We start from the raw sequence: 19701 nt of genomic DNA on the forward strand, positions 1-19701 counted from the left end.
AAGCTTTTCCACTATCACCACAATCTAGTGCCATTTTGAATAGTTTTAAGAATAAGAAAAAAAAATAGAAGAATACAGCTGAAAGAGAGTCCATCGTTCCTGAGCTAGCTCATTATCAATAACGCTGAAGAACAAAGAACAGTGCAGCACAGGAACAGACCTTTCATCACACCAGAATTGTGCCGATATGTGGCGACTTTCTCAACTAAAAACCTTTTGCTTCCACACGATCTGTAACTCTTTATTCCCTGCCTATTCATGTATCTGTCAAGGAGCCTTTTAAAAATTACTAATGAATCTGCAGCTACCACTTCCTCTGGCGGTGCATTCTAGCTACTTACCACCTTCCTTGGAAAAACCTTGCTTCTCACATCTCCTTTAAACTTTCTCTCCGCTACCTTAAACCTATGTCCCCTAGTAATTGACATTTCTATCCGAGAAAAAGGATTCCCACTATCCACGCCTCTCATAATTTTGTAAACTCCTATTAGGTTGCCTCTCAGCCTCCACATTCAAATGAAAACAAACCAAGTTTCTCCAATCTCTCCTCATAGCTAATAACCTCCTAACCAGGCAACATTCTGGTTAAAAAAAAAATTTCGGTACCCTCTCCAAAGCCTCCATATGCTCTGATAGTGTAGCATCTAGAACTCAATGCAATATTCCAAAGTTGGTCTCACTGAAGTTCTATACAGCTGCAATATGATTTGACAATTTTTATACTCTGTGCCCTGACCGATGAAGCCAAGCATGCCATACGTCTTATTAACCATCTTATCCACTTGTGTTGCCACTTTCAGGGAACTGTGGATCTGTACACCTAGATCCCTCTGTATGTTAACTCTTCTAAGGGTTCTGCTATTTATTGTATACGTCCCCCTTGCATTAGATCTTCCAAAATGCATCACTTCACATTTTTCCAGATTAAATTCCATCTGCAATTTTTATGTCCAAGCATCCAAACTATCTATACCCTTCTGTATCCTCTGGCAATCCTCCTCACTATCTGCAGCTCTCCCAATTTTTGTGTTGTCTGAAAACTTACTAATTAGGCGACGCATTCTCTTCCAAATCATTTATATTTACAAACAACAAGGGTCCCAGCACCGATCCCTGCGGAACACCACTGCTCACAGATCCCAAGTCAGTTTAGCACCCTTCCAATGCTTTGTCTTTTACAACCTGTATCCATCTTATCAGCTCACTGCTGATTCTGTGTGAGCTCACCTTCTGTATCAGCCTACCATGAGGGACCTTGTAAAAAGCCTTGCTAAAGTCCATATAGACAACATCCACTACCCTGCACTCATCAATCATCTTTGTCATTTCCTAAAAAACTCAACCAAGTCCATGAAACACAGTTGCCCTGGATAAGGCCATGCTGCGTTTTGCTAAGAAGTCCATTTTTTACCTAAATGTGAGTAAATCCTGCGCCTACAAATCTTCTCCAATAACTTCCCTACCAGTAACACAAGGCTCACCAGCATCTAAATTCCAAGATTATCCCTGTTGCTCTCCTTTAAACAAGGGCTGAAATTTCCTCCAACTAAAAATGCATACTGTATATTTGACCAAAAAGTGAACTGGGCCAGCCATATAACTACAGTGGATGGGAACTGTGCTGTGAGTAACTCACCTCCTGAGTCCCCAAAGCCTGTCCACCATCTACAAGGCACAGTTCAGGAGTGTAATGGAATAATCCCCTCTTGCCTGATGTATGCAGCTCTAACAACACGAGTTCAACACCATCCAGGCAAAGCAGCCCGCTTGATTGACACCATATTCACCACTTTCAGCATTCACTCCCTTCACCACTGACACTCAGTAGCAGCAGTCATATTATCTAAAAGATGCACTGCAGAAATTCACCAAACCTCCTTATATCACACCTTTCAAACCCATGATCACTTCCAACTAGAAGGAGAAGGACAGTACATACATGAGAACTTCACCACCTGCAAGTTGCCTTGCAAGCCATACACCATCCTGATGTGGAAATATATGGCTGTTCCTTAATTGTTCCTGGGTCAAAATTATGGAACTCCCTCCCTAACTGCCACTGTGAGTATTCCTACACCCCAAGATTGCAGCAATCCAGGAAGGCAGCTCATTATCCACTTCTCAGAGCAATTAGAGATAGGTAATATCTCGCTTAGGATGAATGAATGAACAAAGACTTCATTGTAATCAGTCCCCACAATAAACTCCCTTTCCCAATGATCAACTCCATTCCTCTTCTACAGCAAGCTTTAGACACCGAACTAGATTGCTTATAACCACATATGCAACTCTGAGCTGAGATTCCAACCTCCTATTCTATGATCATATTGAAAAGTGCAGCGGCTCTATGGGTTAAATGGCCTATTCCTGCTCCTATTTTTTACATTTCTATGTCATGTTTGATAATTCTGATATGAGGTTTTACTCCAGTGAAGGCTCAGTCTGTTTTCCATCCCAGTTTTAGTGACATGGACTGCTTGCTGTGACACTTTTAACAGGATATAGTTCTCACCTTTATCCTCAAAGCTCAGGGTTCATTTCAAGCTCAGCACATTGTTAGGTACATAGTTCACTTGAGATCACAGTGTTCGAGAGCTTGTCAGTTAAATGTCAATGTTAAACCTCCTCTGCCAACACCATTTTGCAACAGCTGGAGATACAGTATGTTTGTAAACATGGAAATGTGAAAATATGTTCAAATAGATTTATAAAACTTCCTTCTGGCAAAGGGGGCTTCCGTCCAGACCCTGTACAGTTTTCACAATAATCTTACCCTTTGGTTAACAGGATTTGCATTACAGGCCAAACAATCTATATAAGTTTATCATTTCACTCAGTTAAATAGGAAGAGATCCCCTTTCTCCACTGGGCCAGACCCTCATTTGAAAAATGTCCTACATTTGGGACTCTGGGAATTTAGAAAATACACCATACATCCATGAGCAAAATAGTTACTTGTAGACTGCAGTGTTTTAAGCTCAGAATGAATGGAGTCATGGTGAAGAAGCTACAGCCATCTGTTCAACCAAATGCTAGTGTAATGAAATTAATCAGTGGAAATGATGTGCACCATGATACCAATAACTACTTGGCAAGAACATCTCAGGGCTGTGGCCAAGCAGAGAGTGAAATGTCACCACAGGTTATCCATAATTACAGTCACACTGTTCTCTCACCTTAGCTCCCCAACAGTAGCACAGGGGTTGAAGATAATTTCAGCTCCATTGATGCTATACATTAACCAGTTCAAAGGGTGATGTCGACCAAAGCAGATATTAACAGCAATCCGTCCAAACTGAGTCTGAAACACTTTGTGTCCCGTGTTTCCCTCCATGTAGTATGTAGACTATGGACAAAAAATTTCCATTACCAAAATTACAAGTTTGAATTTAATGTAAGTTACAACATTGGAAATTCGTCCAAATCGCTCATTATCCTGACATTTAGATATTACACTTATACACAACTGCAATTTCTTCATCTTCACAGGATCCAATTGCTGGAATACTTTTTAACAGTAGGAAGAAGATTCACAAACTTAATTGTGGCACCTTAAATCAGGATTATTCTGTTTTAGTTAAGGAGGAGCAATGTTTAAACAAAACAGAATAGAATACAACTGGATAATTGGGCACGAAATGCAGAGGTGGCATGAAACCAGGATTTCTTTTTTAGAGGAGCTACAGGTGTTCACTGCCTACAACACAGTTTGTCAATTCAAGAGGTTACAGAGAATTACATAGAACATATACCTTAGAAACAGGCCATTTAACCCAACTAGTCAACTGTGCTGATATTTCTGCTTCAAATGAGTCTCCTCCTTTCTTCATCTATTCCCATCAGCATTTCCCTCCATGATAACAAAGTGTGGAGCTGGATGGATGCTGGAGAATCCTGGGATGCTGCTTGGCCTGCTGTGATCATCCGGATGGATGTTGGAGAATCCTGGGATGCTGCTTGCCTGCTGTGTTCTTCCAGCTCCACACTTTGTTATCCCGGATTCTCCAGCATCTGCAGTTCCCATTACCTCTGAAACAATTTTAACCTCACTGCGAAGCCTCTTCCAGGGATGCCTAACCTGAAGAAGTTACCCTCCTACCTCCGGTCAAACCTCAGTGGATCTCTATCCGCCTCACCCTCTCTCCCTATTTATTTCAGAACCCACTCCCCATCCCCCTTTTGTGATGAAGGGTCTAGGCTCGAAATGTCACCTTTTGTGCTCCTCAGATGCTGCTTGGCCTGGTTTATTCATCCAGCTCCACACTTTGTTATCTCGGATTCTCCAGCATCTGCAGTTCCCATTATATCTCTGACATAAGCGTATCCTTCCAGTCTTCTTGACGTTTTGAATTTCTCCAGCTTCCCCTCAAATGCATCTCTCATGTCACTTTAACCAATCCCTGTGGTAGCAAGCTCCACATTCCTTCCAGCCTTGGGTAAAGCAGTTTCTCCTGAATTCCCTGTGAGATTTATTTCCGTAAAGTTTTATATTTATGGCTCATGGTTTGGACCTAGCCACTCTCCCCCACCCACAATTGCAAATATCTTCTCCACATTTACCCAATCAATTGCTTTCATTATCTCAAAGGCATCTAATAGGCCATCTTGCTGCCTTCTCTTCTACATGAGAGGAACAGGAGCCTGTTCAATGTTTCTTGATTTATATAATCTTTCAGTTCTCAGATCATCCTTGTCAATTGTATCTTTTATATTCCTTTTTATCCTTTTTGTAATAAGAATACCAGCGATGTGCACAAAATGTCAAATATGGTCTACCCAAGATTCCATGTGAGTGTATAACTTGCCTAATTTTCAGTTATATCGCTCAAGCAACTAGCTCCAGCATTTTGTTTGCCATTTTCTAGCTATATCATTACTTATATTAATTGAGATATCTGTAACCAAAACACTGCTTATAAGGGCAGTAGAGGCAGAAATCATTATAGACTTAAGCAGTCTTTAGATGCGCACTTGCAATGCCAAAGCATGCAAGGCTATGGGTCAAGTGCTAGAAAATGGGATTAGAATAGTTAGGTGGTTATTTTTGATTAGTGACAGACCAAACAGCCTTTTACTGTGCTGTAGATCTCAATTACTATTCCAACCCTCTACCCCATTTAGACTTGTCTTATTTAAACAAATTGTCTGTGGCCTCTTCATTCTTCCTGCAAAAGGAAACATGTCGATTGAACATATTTAGTCTCACTAAAAACCAATCATGATGTCAAAAGCTTTTCATCTGGCATGCCTCAGGATGGGCCCAGAAATAGGGCATTTCACTGGGATAATACCTGGACAAGGTTGCTCTTTTCTACAAATGACAGATTCTTGCATACAAGTATATATGTAGCTTCTAGATTACACCTAAATTGCAAGCCCAACTGATAATCAAACTGCTTGTATGATTATTAGCACACTCAGGGTTGTTTAGCAAGTACAGTTCAATTAGAGAATGAAGTCAAACATTAGGTATTAGCTAGTCACCAGTCATACTTACAATGTAGCTTACTTGCTAAAACAACACAAAATTATAATCATACACAGCTCCATGTCCTCTACGCACAAAGAAAATGCTCAGGCATTGTGTCCTTTCTGAATTAAATGTAAAGGTGAGGAACAATTAACTCCCTGATGCATCTTCCATGGCACAGTCTTGACCAATCAGAGTGGACTGGCTAACCAATCATGACCCTTTTATCATGCAGAATGAGTTGTTATTCTCTCCAAAACTTGACATTTTTGCAATTCTACCCTGATGAGTGAGAGATGAAAAGCCTCAACAAAACGTCTTTATTCAGCAGTTCTCATTTCCACACTGCCACATGACTAGTTGAAAGGTATTTGCCAATTATGGTCCAATTCTGCAACTTTATTAATCCCTTCTTGTATTTTGTCCGTGTTCCTCAATATTAAGTGTAACTCAAATTTGGTGTCATTGGCAAGTTTTGAAATTGTATTGCCAATTCTGAGTTTATGTTGGCTTTGCAAATAGTGAACAACAGTGCTCACAGCATTAATGCTACACTTTGTCAAGTGTTGGGAAAGTCACAACAGATGCAAGACATGTTCGTGGCACGTATTAAACCAATAAAATCATTCAACACATGAACAGGAAAATAACATTGGATAGTAGGTTAGATAATACATCAATAAATAATGGGAGTTATAAGAAGTGCAGTGCAATAATTATGGATTATTTTACATACAGTTTTGATGGAACAAATTAGCAAATGCAGCCTTGAGGTGAGGGGTTGTATCTTGCTCCAAACTTTTATGTAGAGCTAAAAAGTCCTGTTTGAGAAGGTTTGGGAAGTGCGGGTCAAATCTCGTGTTTTACTTGGGTGTAACTGAAATAATGAGGTACATTTACTGTAGGCCACAAACCAGAATTGCTGGCAGATGACCATCTGAAAATAGCTAAAATCCTTGTTTGATATTATTTGGGACAATGTGACTAACCAGGATCAATGGTCCCGTACTTTAGTCGTAGTCTAGACAGTAAAGGGAGAGCTCAGATTGATTAATTCTTCCAGATCAAATCACCGAAACTCTGAAATTAATGATATGTAGCAATATTATTTTGGGGTGGCAGGCAATGATTGCTCTGGATTGTAGACATTGGTTGCTGCTAGTAACCTTGGGTTTTGGGGTAGGATGTAGATCAGTCCAGCCGTGCACAATTTGCTGATGTTGAACCTGTACTGAAAATGAAAATACATCAAAAAAAGGTTTGTTTTGGCAGGACCATGCTGTGTTTTCAGCTTATCAAAAACAAATAGCAGAGATAAAAACAATTGAGTCACTTACTGCAAAGAGCTGGACACAAAGATTTTTGAACAGCTCTCATGTGGATTGGCACCAGCATCATTTACACACCTCCAGAGGTTTCTGGCTGTGGTATACTGTATGGTTAGTTGTACCTTGCAAGGATTAGTCTGTTTTAATGGACCTATTAAAACTCTTCCTGTAAATCAAGGCACATTGATCAGTTTGTTTAGAAGGACAGGCTACAAAATACAATTAACTACTTTAATGGCTTTTGAATTTCCAAAATAGGGGTCATTTTTCCTGATACAACAGTGATTATACACGTGTCCATCAGTAACCAATCGTAGTTTTCCAGCCTGCAGCTCCTCTTAGACTGGAAGCTTATCTATTAGGTGAAATTATTGGGTTTGGAGAGAATTTGGAATCAGAAAATGAAATCAATGCGCAAGCTAAGATCAATGATGTATTTATGCAGTGATCTGATTCCTCACACAGAATGCAGGTGAGTGCTTTTGAACATGAAGCAAATCTCTTCCATTATTATGGGCAGGATATATTTTATTTTCCTTAGAGAAACAGGCTTCACGTTGTTGTATGCTGTGGTACTAACTACTGGTAGCTTGTGTTTGAGGTGGTGTGCTGTCACCAATCCTCCTTTCTGCTCTTTTAAATAAAATCAAATAACAAATGAAATGATTATTTAATGGGAGACACTATGACAGCAGTCAAAATCTTAAAGGAAACTGAATCTCTTTCCTAGTTATCACCTCATACCTCAATAAGACTACAAGACATAGGAACAGAAGTAGGCCATTCAGCCCATCGATGTGCTCTGCCATTCAATAAAATCATGGATAATTTGATAATTGTCAACTCCACTTTCCGTACTTATGAAGGAGCTGTCTGTCTCAACTGTGAAGATACTTAAAGATCCAGCCCAAAGAACCCCAGTGCTAAGGAACTATAGGTCACAAGATCTCTACTTACCAGAAAGCAGCAAATAGTGTAAAAAAGCTTTAAAAACAATTTAAAAATCAACCTGCTTGGACATGTTCTAACACAACTCTGGGGGGCAGGTGGGACTTGAACCCAAACTCTCTACCCTCAAGGAGAGACACTATCACTGCACCATAAGAGTACCCAGTAAGCAGAGTTGGGCTGTGAATTGAATCCCCCACTCAGGACACTTCCAGCTGTCACGATGGACTCTGGATAAATACTCACTAATGGACTGAGGTTCAAGGAGTTTGCTGCCACCAATCCTCCTTTCTGATGTTTGAAATCACAAGTTAACAATCCCTGATGAACAAGTCTTACCGCTCATCTGGCTGCAATGCAACGAGATCTTGTTGGTACATTATACTGTTCATTTTCCAATTACGGAGCACAAGTCAGTCTGCTGTCCATTTCACTACAAATGCCAGAGATAATGTGAACTGCAGATGCTGGAGAATCCAAGATAACAAAGTGTGAAGCTGGATGAACACAGCAGGCCAAGCAGCGTCTCAAGAAGCTTTTGTGCTCCTGAGATGCTGCTTGGCCTGCTGTGTTCATCCAGCTTCACACTTTGTTATCACCACAAATGCCAGTTTGTTCTCTCTTTCCCAACCAACATCCCAAAATGAGGAAAACCAGTCCTTGCTTATTTTTAAACAAGTTGTTCAGAGATGTTATTACCACCTCTGGAAGCAGATGGGACTCGAACCTGGTTCTACCAAGAGATACTACTGCTCTACCACATGACCCCTCAAAATCAGCCCCATTTTGTGTTTCACTGTGTATCAGCTACACTATACTATTTCTGGAGCATGACTTAGCTCATTCTTGAAGGGACTATCATCGACAACATTGTCAAGTGCCAACATTTTTCTCAAGATTTTGAAATCCCTGTACTTCTGAAGGTGCTGAGATTTGGTCTGACTCACACTGGCACCTTCAACTACCTTGTCTAACTGTTACATAGAAGTCCTTCTCTAACTGTGCAGGGCATGACAGCTGTAACTGAGCCAGTCCTCATTGGGTATCTGCCTTTGCCCAATAGGGGTGACAAGACAGCAATTCCCCAATCCTCCCCTCAGCACTGAGGTTAAACAGTATTAGCCCTGATTAAACCTACAAATTCTGGTCTGTATGACGCAATTACAAAATCAACTGCACCATCAGAGGAGCATCTGTTAATCTCTCCCCAGCTTTGCTGAATGACGCAGCAGGTTAAACGCAAGCAACTGCCTCCTTGGAAGAAGCAGACACATTCCAACAACTCCTCCACACTTGTATACTGGTGGATTCCAACTGACAGAGCAGTCAGAACACAGGACTGCTGCCAAGCACTGCATCACCTAGTCAAGCATAAACCTCCAGCAATATTTCAGTTAGAGTCATTTCATTCCAAAATCTGAGTAGATTTACATACTTGGGAGTGAGTACTGGTGAAGTATAACCTCACTGACACTGCAAATCTTTCAGTTTCATTTTATCACCCATACAAATCAGCCAAAGGCTCTACACTCATTCAGTCAATTATTGTCACTGTCTCATTGCTTAGGCACAGTACCACTCAGGGTCAGAGCGATAGGCTCCAATTGCAGGCTTTCCACCTCTTGAAGTGCTGTGATCAGAGGTGTAGTAGGAGGAAGATGCAGTACCTTAAGATCGAGTCGCTTTCTGAAGGCTTTTTGAAAAGATAAACTTAAATGTGTCTATAGCGATCAGGCTACCTTTGTAGAGGGAAAATCCCAGAAGGCTTCAATGGCTGTGGTGCAGCCTCAATGAATGGCCTGAGTGGAAAATTCTAGTCACCACCTGCTTGGTGGCTTAAATAAGCTTATCAAAGGATATTGGTGTATATTTGTGGCCATCACCATCCCTAGCCCTCTTCACATAGCATTCTCTTTGAAAATGGCCTATGGCGATAACAAGACAGAAAACCAGCATACTGGCTAACTGCCCCAAGACAGAAATCGAAAAATGTCCAGATACATTTCTCTATCTAGTTCCTGTCCACACTTCTCTTGCTGTATGCTGCTCTCACTCTGTTCCACCACCTCTCTGACTCCTTCATCTCCACTCTTACTCGTTGTCACCATCTTCTTCATCTAACCGTTCTCTGTTGCTTGCCTCCTTTACTTACTCTCAAGAGTTATAGAATTTTTATATCACAGAAAGAGGCCCGTTGGGCCCAATGTGTCCAAACTGGTTATCAATCATTCATCCATTCCAATCCCATTTCCCAGCATTAGGCTTGTAGCCTTGTATGCTTTATGTTGTTTATTTGAGTTCCTTACTTCCTATGTCTCCATTCTCATTGCCAGAGCCTTTCCAAGATTTCACCAGTAATGCAGGATCATCTCTTTCCTGCAGGTCACATGGCAGATGGTGGGAAGGGCAAATATTTGGGCAGCTTGGCATTAGTGAGATGTCAATCATCACCTCAGCAATAAAGCTCAGGAACAATGACAACCTTCTTAACCTGCCGCCAATTAAGGCCCTTCAGTGGTCAATTAACAGTGGCTTAATGTCTTGGCCCTCCTAGAATCGGGATTCCCTGCCTTTCCAAAAGGCGAGGAAAGTGGCTACTTCCCCAACAGGGAATCCAGGATGGCTTGTCTGCTGGATGGGGTGGGGGGAGAGGGAGGAGGGGCATAGGTCTGGCTATTGAAAGCAAATCCTTGGTTCTGATTCCCCAGAAACCCCTTCTAATCACCTCAATGTCCCCTAGATAAAGATCTAGTTATCTTGTCACTGACACAGTTCCTCATGGCTGCACAATCCCCAGTTACACTCTCCAGTTCCCAGCTGGCCTCTAACTGGCCAGTGTCTTCAGGCAGGACTGGATTTCAGTGTCAAGGTTTCCAATTGGTCAAGAAACCCACTGACTAGCACTGAAATGGCCGACTGGGGCTTGATCCAGTGGGGTTTCTCACTGGGGGAAAAGAGGGACGAGTGACCTAGTTGACCCCTGAAGACAACCACACCCCATGTTTAGCACAGGGGGCACTAAATCTAGCCCATCATCTTAAACAGTGATAAGGGTAACAGCCTCAAAAACCTAACAGACTGAATTCAGAGAGTTTGAAAATGATTTGGAAAAGGCATGAGAAATATCTCAATTTTAATAATTGAATTTTTTTTGTTCCCCGACTCTCTTGGTGATGTGGTAATGTATACTGCTCACTGCTTTGTAGTTATCTTTGTATTCTCCTTTCCTACCTCACTTAACTTCTACTGCACACATTCTGACTGCTGCATGGTTATTTATACAAACAACACCACATCATATATAAAATAAATGGATTAGGCAGGAATTCAATTCAGTATATTCACCAATGTTAATAAAGTGCAGTCATGACGCATTTGAGATGACAAGCTGCTGCTTTGCTCCAAGCTATCTGTTATCCTATATTTAGATACCCACTACATTTATAGTAGACAAATGTTCATTGAAAGTGTCTGTGTGATAATTGCTTTTGCCTCTGGGCTCAGTCACATCACAGTCCAGATATTTCACGGATGACATTTACCATAATTTGTCTTTTGAAAGTGCAAAGTCATAAATGTCCTTACAACGTGAGCTCATTCATTGATCAAGAATGGTCGCTGGTCTAATGACTGTTGTGTGCCAAGTATCTTACAGGCCACAGCTGCCCCTGAATTATCTCACATCAAATTCTGCTCACCTCTTCACCTACATTGCTCTGGTACTTCCAGTTTAAAGTTCTCATCTTCCTGTATAAATTTTGTGCTTCATTCTTCCCGATCTCAGTAGGCTTGCGCTCCAAGCCTTGAGTCCACATTCCTCTAATCAAATTTCTTTGCACTTCCGTTCCCCTTATCATTGGTGGTTGTGCTTCAACTACCTTGGCCCCACGTTCTGGGATTCAATAACAATATAGAGCTCTCCTAGCACACTACATGCAAGAAGTCAGACACAAACAAAAAGAATAGGCTTCAAACAGAACAAACTGAATATCTTTTTCCTCTCAGTAACACAAGATATGGCAACAGGGTCACCGTTGACTAGACCTGATCTGAACTAGCCATTTCAATACGGCAGCTACATGAGCAGGTCAGGGGCTAAGAACCTTGCAAGGAATAATTTACTACCTGTATTCCCAACGTCTGTCCACTTTCTACAAGGCACAAGCCTGGAGTATCATGGAATACTCCCCATTTTCATAGATGAGTGCAGTTTCAACAACACTCAGGAAGCTTGACTCCATCCAGACAAAACATCCCATATACAAAAACAAATTTGCTGGAAAAGCTCAACAGATCTGGCAGCATCTGTGAAAGAAAAAACAGAGTTAACGTTTCCAGTCTGCTGACCCTTCCTCAGAACTGATGGTGGCTGGGAAAACGTCAGTTTATATACAGAAAAATGGCAGGGGGATAGATTAGGGAGTAAATGATAAGATACAGCCTAAAGAGAGAGAAGAGCAGTTGGACAGACAAAGAGTCCTGCCGGAGAGAGGAGCAGAACTTCTTCAAGGTAAGCATACCTCGAAGAGATGTGGCAGTCTCAAACGACTGGCACTCACACCCTTCACCTGCAACATTCTGTCTCTTCACTACTGACACTGGTGCAGTAGCATGTACCCTCCGCAAGATGCATTGTAGCAACTTGATAAGACTGCCTCAATAATCACCATCCTGCATTGGAACTATATCACCATTCCTTCACTGTTACTGGTTTAAATTTCTGGAAAAGGCAACTAGGGATGGATCATAAATGTTGGGCTAGCCAGCAACTCCCACTCTCCTGTGAATGTATAAAGAAACAACTAGCATGTGTACCATATGGAATTCATCCAACTGAATCAATGACTGATATTAAATGATTGATGTCCTCAAAATATTAAAAGAACTAAAGGAAATCAGCAGGAAATGATGCCACATATCATATATTGCAGAGATAATGAAGGGGAGTGGAAATTATAGGGAGAATTTCCCAAATAATGGGAAGTAGCAGTATGTTAGAGGCAGGCCAATCTGGTAGGTATTCCAAATGAGAGCTAAGTGGCACAGGTAACTACAGATCTAGTAGTTGCACATCAATTCTGTGAGAAATAGAGTAATTAATTATGAGGAGGGCAGTCAGAATAGCAAGAAGATGGTGTGCAGAAATCAGTTTCAACAATCCCTAAGCTGCAATTCCGAAACTACAGCAGAAAACAATGGGCAGCGCTGGGAGAGGTGCCACTGTTGGCAAGTGATGCTACTGTGATCTTCTTTGGGAAGATTTGCTGCCACCTAACCTCTTGAAATGTTAGTCTCTGGGACTTACTCATATTCAGTGGTGAAGGATTCACCATGAACTAGACTTTGGCAAAAGAGACCATTTCAGTAACAAGAGGTTTATTAAACAGTGGCGAGCCTACAGGTTATATTAGCTGTAAACTGGTTAACTACATTAACACTCAGTAACAGACAGTTATCTCCTAAGAGATAGTAACTATTCCATGCTACATGGCTATAGACTGTTGAACTGACTTAATAGCTGATAGCAAATTAGAACTACTCGGAACTGACAAGCTTATCCCATTCATTTATGCATGTGTACAGAGCTATTCCAGAACTTGTAAACTAAACTTTTCAGGCAAAGGGAGCAGAGACATCCCCTCACCTTAAGGTGATACAGTTAGTGCTCAATCACCATCACCAAACCATCACTTACACTAAACCAAATTCAAGCTGAGCAGAGGTTGTAGCTGGGAGCACGCTGTTTGGCTCAGTTCCACATTGTGTGCAGGTGGTCCATTTTACCTCACTGGGCTACACAGGGAACACAACTTTCTTAGAACTCATAGAGATCATAGAGTCTCTACAGTATGGAAGCAGGCCATTCAGCCTATCGAATTCACACCAACCCTCCAAAGAGCATTCTACCCAGACCCAAATCCTACCCTATCCTTGTAACCTTGCAAATCACTGTACACTAAGGGCAACTTAGCATTGCCAATCCACCTACCCTGCACTTGCCTGTACACTAAAGGCAATTTAGCATGGTCAATCCACCTAACCCCACACTTGCCTGTACACTAACGGCAATTTAGCATGGTCAATCTACCTAACCCTGCACACCTTTTGACTGCTGCAGAAAACCAGAGCACCTACAGGAAACTCACTCAAACATACAGAGAATATTCCACACAGACATTTGCCTGAGGGTGGAATCAAATCCGGTCCCCGGTGCTGTGAGGCACCAGTGCTAACCACTAGGCCGCTGTTTTCCCCAAAATATTGGTATTTTGATTATACAAAAAGACCAGGATATAGAAACTGACAAGACAGAATATTTCTGAAGAAGGGTCTAGGCCCAAAACGTCAGCTTTTGTGCTCCTAAGATGCTGCTTGGCCTGCTGTATTCCTCCAGCTCTACACCTTGTTATCTCAAATTCTCCAGCATCTGCAGTTCCTACTATCTCTGATCCTATTGCTACAATTTTCTTGCATGTTACACACCGAAATAGTCACCACCTTCTTACCTCATTAAAATCTCCGACCCTGGGAATGTGATTCTTCCTGGTCTTGCCGAGGACTTTGCCAGAGTTAGAAATCACTACTGCAGTGTTCCACAGTGTGTCCCCATGAAATTCATCCCGCTCCAAGATTGGTGACACCATGACCAGGTTATATTTTCTTGCAAGCTGCAAGAGAAGGCACGAAACAGGGCTTAGAGGAAGAAAGACAGGGAGGGGAAAAACAAATGTCTTAAACAAGGCAGATGAAGGGTCATTATCGATCTGGTTTGCCGCTCTTGGTTTTAGGTCAAAAGCTTAAATGAGAGGGCGCTTTTGAAACGGTCCCCCATATGTCTTAAATTGATCATTTATAACAATATGTGAAACAGATGCGGTACTAGATATGATTCCATGCTCCCATCGAATGGGAAAATGAGATTGCACTATGACCATCGTCCATGTACAATTTTCAGTCTCAGCTCTGTTAACAGGATGTCAGCATTGCAGGCTAGAGCAGCATTTATTGCCCATCCTGACAAGGTGACTGTGAGCTGCATTCTTGAATTGCTAAGGTCCATGTAGATTATAGACTTTTGTAGCAGTTTGATGCCACTGAATCATGCTGCGCCATTTGAGAAGGCAGTGAAGAGTCAATCACATTACCACGAGTCTAGAGTCACATGTAGTCCAGATTAGGTAATGGGCAGCAGATTTCCTTCCCCGAGGAAATTCATGAACCTTATGGGATACTATAACTTTCCAGTGATTTCACAGTCACCATTATTGTGACTAGCTTTTCATTCCAGATCTACAGTATTTACAACCAGCTTTTGTTTTTGCACTCCTAACATTTCAACTTTGAATTTACTTTCCTATACGAAAAGCAATTAAAGAGGGGTTGTAATAAAATCCTATTGCTTGCCTTTAGCCTACCATGCTCAAAAATTATTTTGCTAACTCTTAATAACTTATGAAATCTTAAGAATGTACTAGGACTGATCTCCCACTTACCACCATTCTCCATCACCACTTCCCCAGATTCTTCCATTCCCTCGCACTTGCCACTTTGCTCTCCTGAACTCTCACTATGAGTGACAGCCGTGGTGAGATGCAGCAAGACAGGAGAGGTGACTAAGGGAGCAAGGAAGATTGTGAGTGGAAGGAAGGGAGGGGGGCAATTAGCGAGAGAGTTGGTGAACAGGAGAGGCGGTGAATGAGGGAACAGTGAGAGATGGAGAGAGTGAGAGAGGAGGAGGGGTAAAAGATGGAGAGGAAGTGAGATTGGGGAAGGGGGAGGGAGAGAAAGTGGCAAAGCTTATTTTTAAATAAAGTCTGAGAATGCTTAATCAGTGCGCTGAAATGAAATCAGAAACATGACTACTCTGGGGATGTCCTAATGTGAAAACACATGTTTAAACTGCACTTAAACCTGAACTTAATGCAGTTTAAATTCCTTAGTTGTTAAGGTGAGTTCTGCTCTCTTGTTGTTGATCATTAGCCCAGACCCGTGAATAGTAGTCCAATAATATAACAATATCACCAGTAAGGGCTCCTTGCCACTGTTGTGATATCTGAGATTTGGGAATTGTTTCTTTATATATGGACACCCACCACAGTTCATCCTGATCTGTTCTAGCCTCATGATTTAACACAGATACAGTTCTGGGGTTTTTACCTTTAGCAGGAAATTTGTGCCCAATGAGGTGATACTTATGTTACCCCACATTTCATAAGAACCAGATGTAGGTTATGTACCACTATGTATCAATACATATTTGTGACAGCTCCTGGAGTCTACATATATTTCAATCAAAGGCACTGCATGTCTGCGCTAGTACTGGGTAATTAGGTTACAAACAGTTGCATGCTGTCTCAGCTTAACATGCTGCAAGCGTCCCCAGTAAGATTGAGCCTGATACCACCAGGACAAACGGCATGATATTATTATAGCATAAGTACATCTCTTAGATATATATTGCATATCAACTGTAAGACATGACCCAACAACCTGAAGCCTCATGAGAATAGAGAAGAATAGGTCTCCACGCCACTCTGGATCTTTCTTAGCTGAAGATTATGAGATCAGTGGGTGTACAATCAGGAAAGCAAATTTGTCAGAGTAACTATAAATCACACCAGACACTTTAATCAATATAAACCAACAGATGTCATGTCACCCTCAGGGTAAGTACCAGTATGGTTCAAATCACTTTATATAACATTTACAATCTTCATCCTCTTTCACTGGAGATAATGACCACCTTGAGTTGGTGGTATACCCAAATCCAGCAAGTGATACACTGCAACAAGATAATATTTGTTCCTTCACAGGAAGTGAATAGGTACACTGGATTGGAATTATATGTATTTATCTCATGTACAATATGCTTTGAACTGTCAGCTTTGTTTGAGAATAAATCCCACAAATGCGATTTTCTTTAAATTTATGAGGCATTGCTTTCAATGCCTTTGATACCTCTCGGAGAGCTAACATAGGGCTCTGAATGCATGTTGATCTGGATTCCTAGCAAGAATTAGCAGCTTCAGGAAAGGAGAGAAAGCCTTCTTCCAATCTATATTTACTCAGCATCATCAGCTGAAGTCAGTAAACCCGTGACACTCTGCATGTTAAGAGCTGCATTTCAGGATGATGTCTAGAATCGATTACAAAGTCAACATTTTCCTTAGCAGCAATGTCCCTCACAACAAATAATTCTTGCCATTGTTTGTAGAGTCAAATGCTTAACAGAAACTTCTATATACATCTCACAGGGCGTGGAGCTGGACGAGATTACAGGGAGGGATGAGGCCATGAGAAGATCTGAAAATAAGGAAGAGAATTTTAGAATTAAGACATCGATTGATTGGGAATTAATGTCAAGTCAGCGAGCACAGGTGTGGTAGAAGAATGGGGTTTGGTGTGAGTAGAGACCTAGGCAGCAGAGTTCTGCATCAGCTTAAATTTATCAAGAATAGAACATGAGGAAGCAGACCTGGATAGGGTTGGAGTAGTACAGGCTTAAGGTGATGAAGGCATGATTGAAGGTTTGAGTAGTAGGTCGCGGCATTCCCTTTTAGGAGATTCCTACCCACTTGATACAAATGCAATACGCCGACTTCTGTGAACAACCACAGTTTATTTAAGCAAGAACAAGCTTCTGGAGGATCACTTAACAATCTTCGCAGGGCTTGCGAAGCCGTGTCAAGTGATGGTCCCCAATAAGGGAACCATCCTCCCTTTATATAGGATTTTACGTCACATTCAGTCATGTATGCAAGATACAGTTTTTCACTTTCCCCCATAGTCATATGCCTATGTAGTGCTAGTGACAGTACGTGACTTAATCACCTAAGCAAAGGTCAGCCGCCCAAAAACAATGTGTACAACTGGACAGTTCCTCACTTCTCAATCACCGCTCCAGACTGTTCTGTATCTTTTTAGCCTTAGCGCAGCTTGGCATCTAATTTCTTGCACATCAGCAGAACAAATATTAACTCTTTAACATTTCAAGGTGAGCTGGGACAGGTGAACTGGGGGCAGTACTACATTGTCAATGTACTAATTCTGGGTATCAATAAACCCTAACAGCTACAGCAGTTCTAGAAGCCAGATGAACACCACCTTCTTGAGGGTAATTAGGGATGGGGATAAATGCTTGCCAAGCTAGTGATGCCTACATTTTGTGAACAAATTAAAGAAAGATAGCTTCACTCAAGAAAGGTACCATGTGATGCACAAAAATTCCTTTCTGAGGGTTCCTTTAACTCTCAGTCAGGGAAGTGTAAAATCCAAAGCTAAGCTGCACTCTGAAAAAGTGAGCCAAATTGACTCAAGAAGGCTCAACAAAGTTACACCCCTAAATAGGGGGTTCTTTGGGGATGTTTCATGGACTAGATTGATTGGCAAGTGAAAGCTATAACAATGTTATAATTGGTGCACTGGATACACAATTTTAATAATCTCAGTCAAAGTGAAATATGGGAACTGTATGGAAATGATGTGTCTTTCCAACACAAGGATCAAAAAGTTGTCTTACTGTTAAATGCACATCGAGATATATGGGCATTTGCTTATCTGCCAACTGCCTTACCACTTCTGTTTGCTCTCTCTGAAGATGCTGAATCTTGATCCCAAAAGCTTTCTCCTGGCCATCCACTAGTGAACCTACACAATTTGTCACAGGACTACACAACTGTAGAGTCCATATACTGACTTCAGCTGGCTGTTGAAAGTTGATTCTTGCTTGCTTACCATGCTGGCATTTATTGTCCATCGCCAATTGCTGTGTACAGCTGTTGGGTTTGTTAGGCGATTTCTGAGTCAACCTTGTTGATGTGGCACTGGACTGGTTAAGGATCAGGCATATACAGACATACACGGGTACAGACAGCAGGCTTCTGCACTTCTCTGAAAGACATTCATGAACTATTTGGGGTTCTATGCTAATTTGATTGCTTCAAGGTCACTATCACTAATGGGTTTCAGAGTGAATTCAAAATGTGAAACTCGCATACTGGAAAGTGACAAGATACAAGAGTGTATTGGATGATTATTCGGATAGAAACAGTGTGCAAGGATATGGCGATAAAGCAGGAAGTACTGATACTCATTTGAAAAACCAGCAAAGACATGCGGATTGAATGACTTTCTTCTGTGCTATAACAATATAGTGATTCTGTTGTATGGATTGTTCAACACAAGCTTGTGTACATACATGTATGCACACAGTCTTGCTTCTGAAACATTTACCCGTTTGCTCTCTTTTTCATGAGCTTTGAGGCTTTTGCTTATTTTCGGCATCCTCCGTTTAGATTTAATGGAGGAATTGCATCCTTGCACAGTTAAAAGAGTAAAGGTCTTTACTGCCACTGAACAACACCGAGTGGTTTACACAATGTTGTGCTATGAGAGATGTGCAATTAGACCAATAAACTACACAAAAACAAATACGCATAATGTCACTCACACCTATAATACGCTTGAAGATTGATCCTGGGTGAAGTAGTGGAGAGTTACTGGCGCCACAGACACCATATCCTCTGATCACTGCATCATATCTATGGCAGTTAACAAAGATCTAACAATGAATCACATTTTCAAAATTTTGATTCACAGCCCCTGGCAGTTGTGGCAACACCAGTGAATATCTAAATGCTACTTAAATCTTACAACAGTTTCTGACTTAACCATCCTTCGTGATAGTGAGTTCCAAACTTCAATCACCCTCTGACTGAAAACATTTCTCAACTCTCCTATTAGGTTCTATACCTTCCCTTAAATCAATACTCCTTGGTTATTAACTCCTCAACTAATGGAATATCTTAAACATCAGGAGGGGACAGACTGCAAGACTGAGAAGTTAAAAAAAATCTCTGCTGCACTGATCACACTGCATCTCCTCAAATTTCTGCTGCCTTCATACACTGCTCCATTCTGTCACAGGCTGGAAGTAGTTTGCAAGATTGACTCAGG

At 41.4% G+C, this 19701-nt stretch overlaps 1 protein-coding gene across 6 annotated transcripts in view; it reads right to left on the minus strand.

Annotated features, from left to right (window-relative positions):
• Positions 1–19701, minus strand: part of upb1 (ureidopropionase, beta) — a 128941-nt gene that overhangs the window by 24588 nt on the left and 84652 nt on the right. For all 6 annotated transcript variants that reach the window (XM_048555840.2, XM_048555837.2, XM_048555841.2 and 3 more), the window contains exons 5-6: positions 14253–14414; positions 3177–3346 (exon numbers count right to left, since the gene is read on the minus strand). In XM_048555840.2, the coding sequence (XP_048411797.1) occupies positions 3177–3346; positions 14253–14414 (332 nt within the window). The remainder of the gene's footprint in view (positions 1–3176; positions 3347–14252; positions 14415–19701) is intronic.

The sequence above is a fragment of the Stegostoma tigrinum genome, chromosome 26 (genome assembly GCF_030684315.1).
Source record: "Stegostoma tigrinum isolate sSteTig4 chromosome 26, sSteTig4.hap1, whole genome shotgun sequence".
NCBI classification, from domain to species: Eukaryota; Metazoa; Chordata; class Chondrichthyes; order Orectolobiformes; family Stegostomatidae; genus Stegostoma; species Stegostoma tigrinum.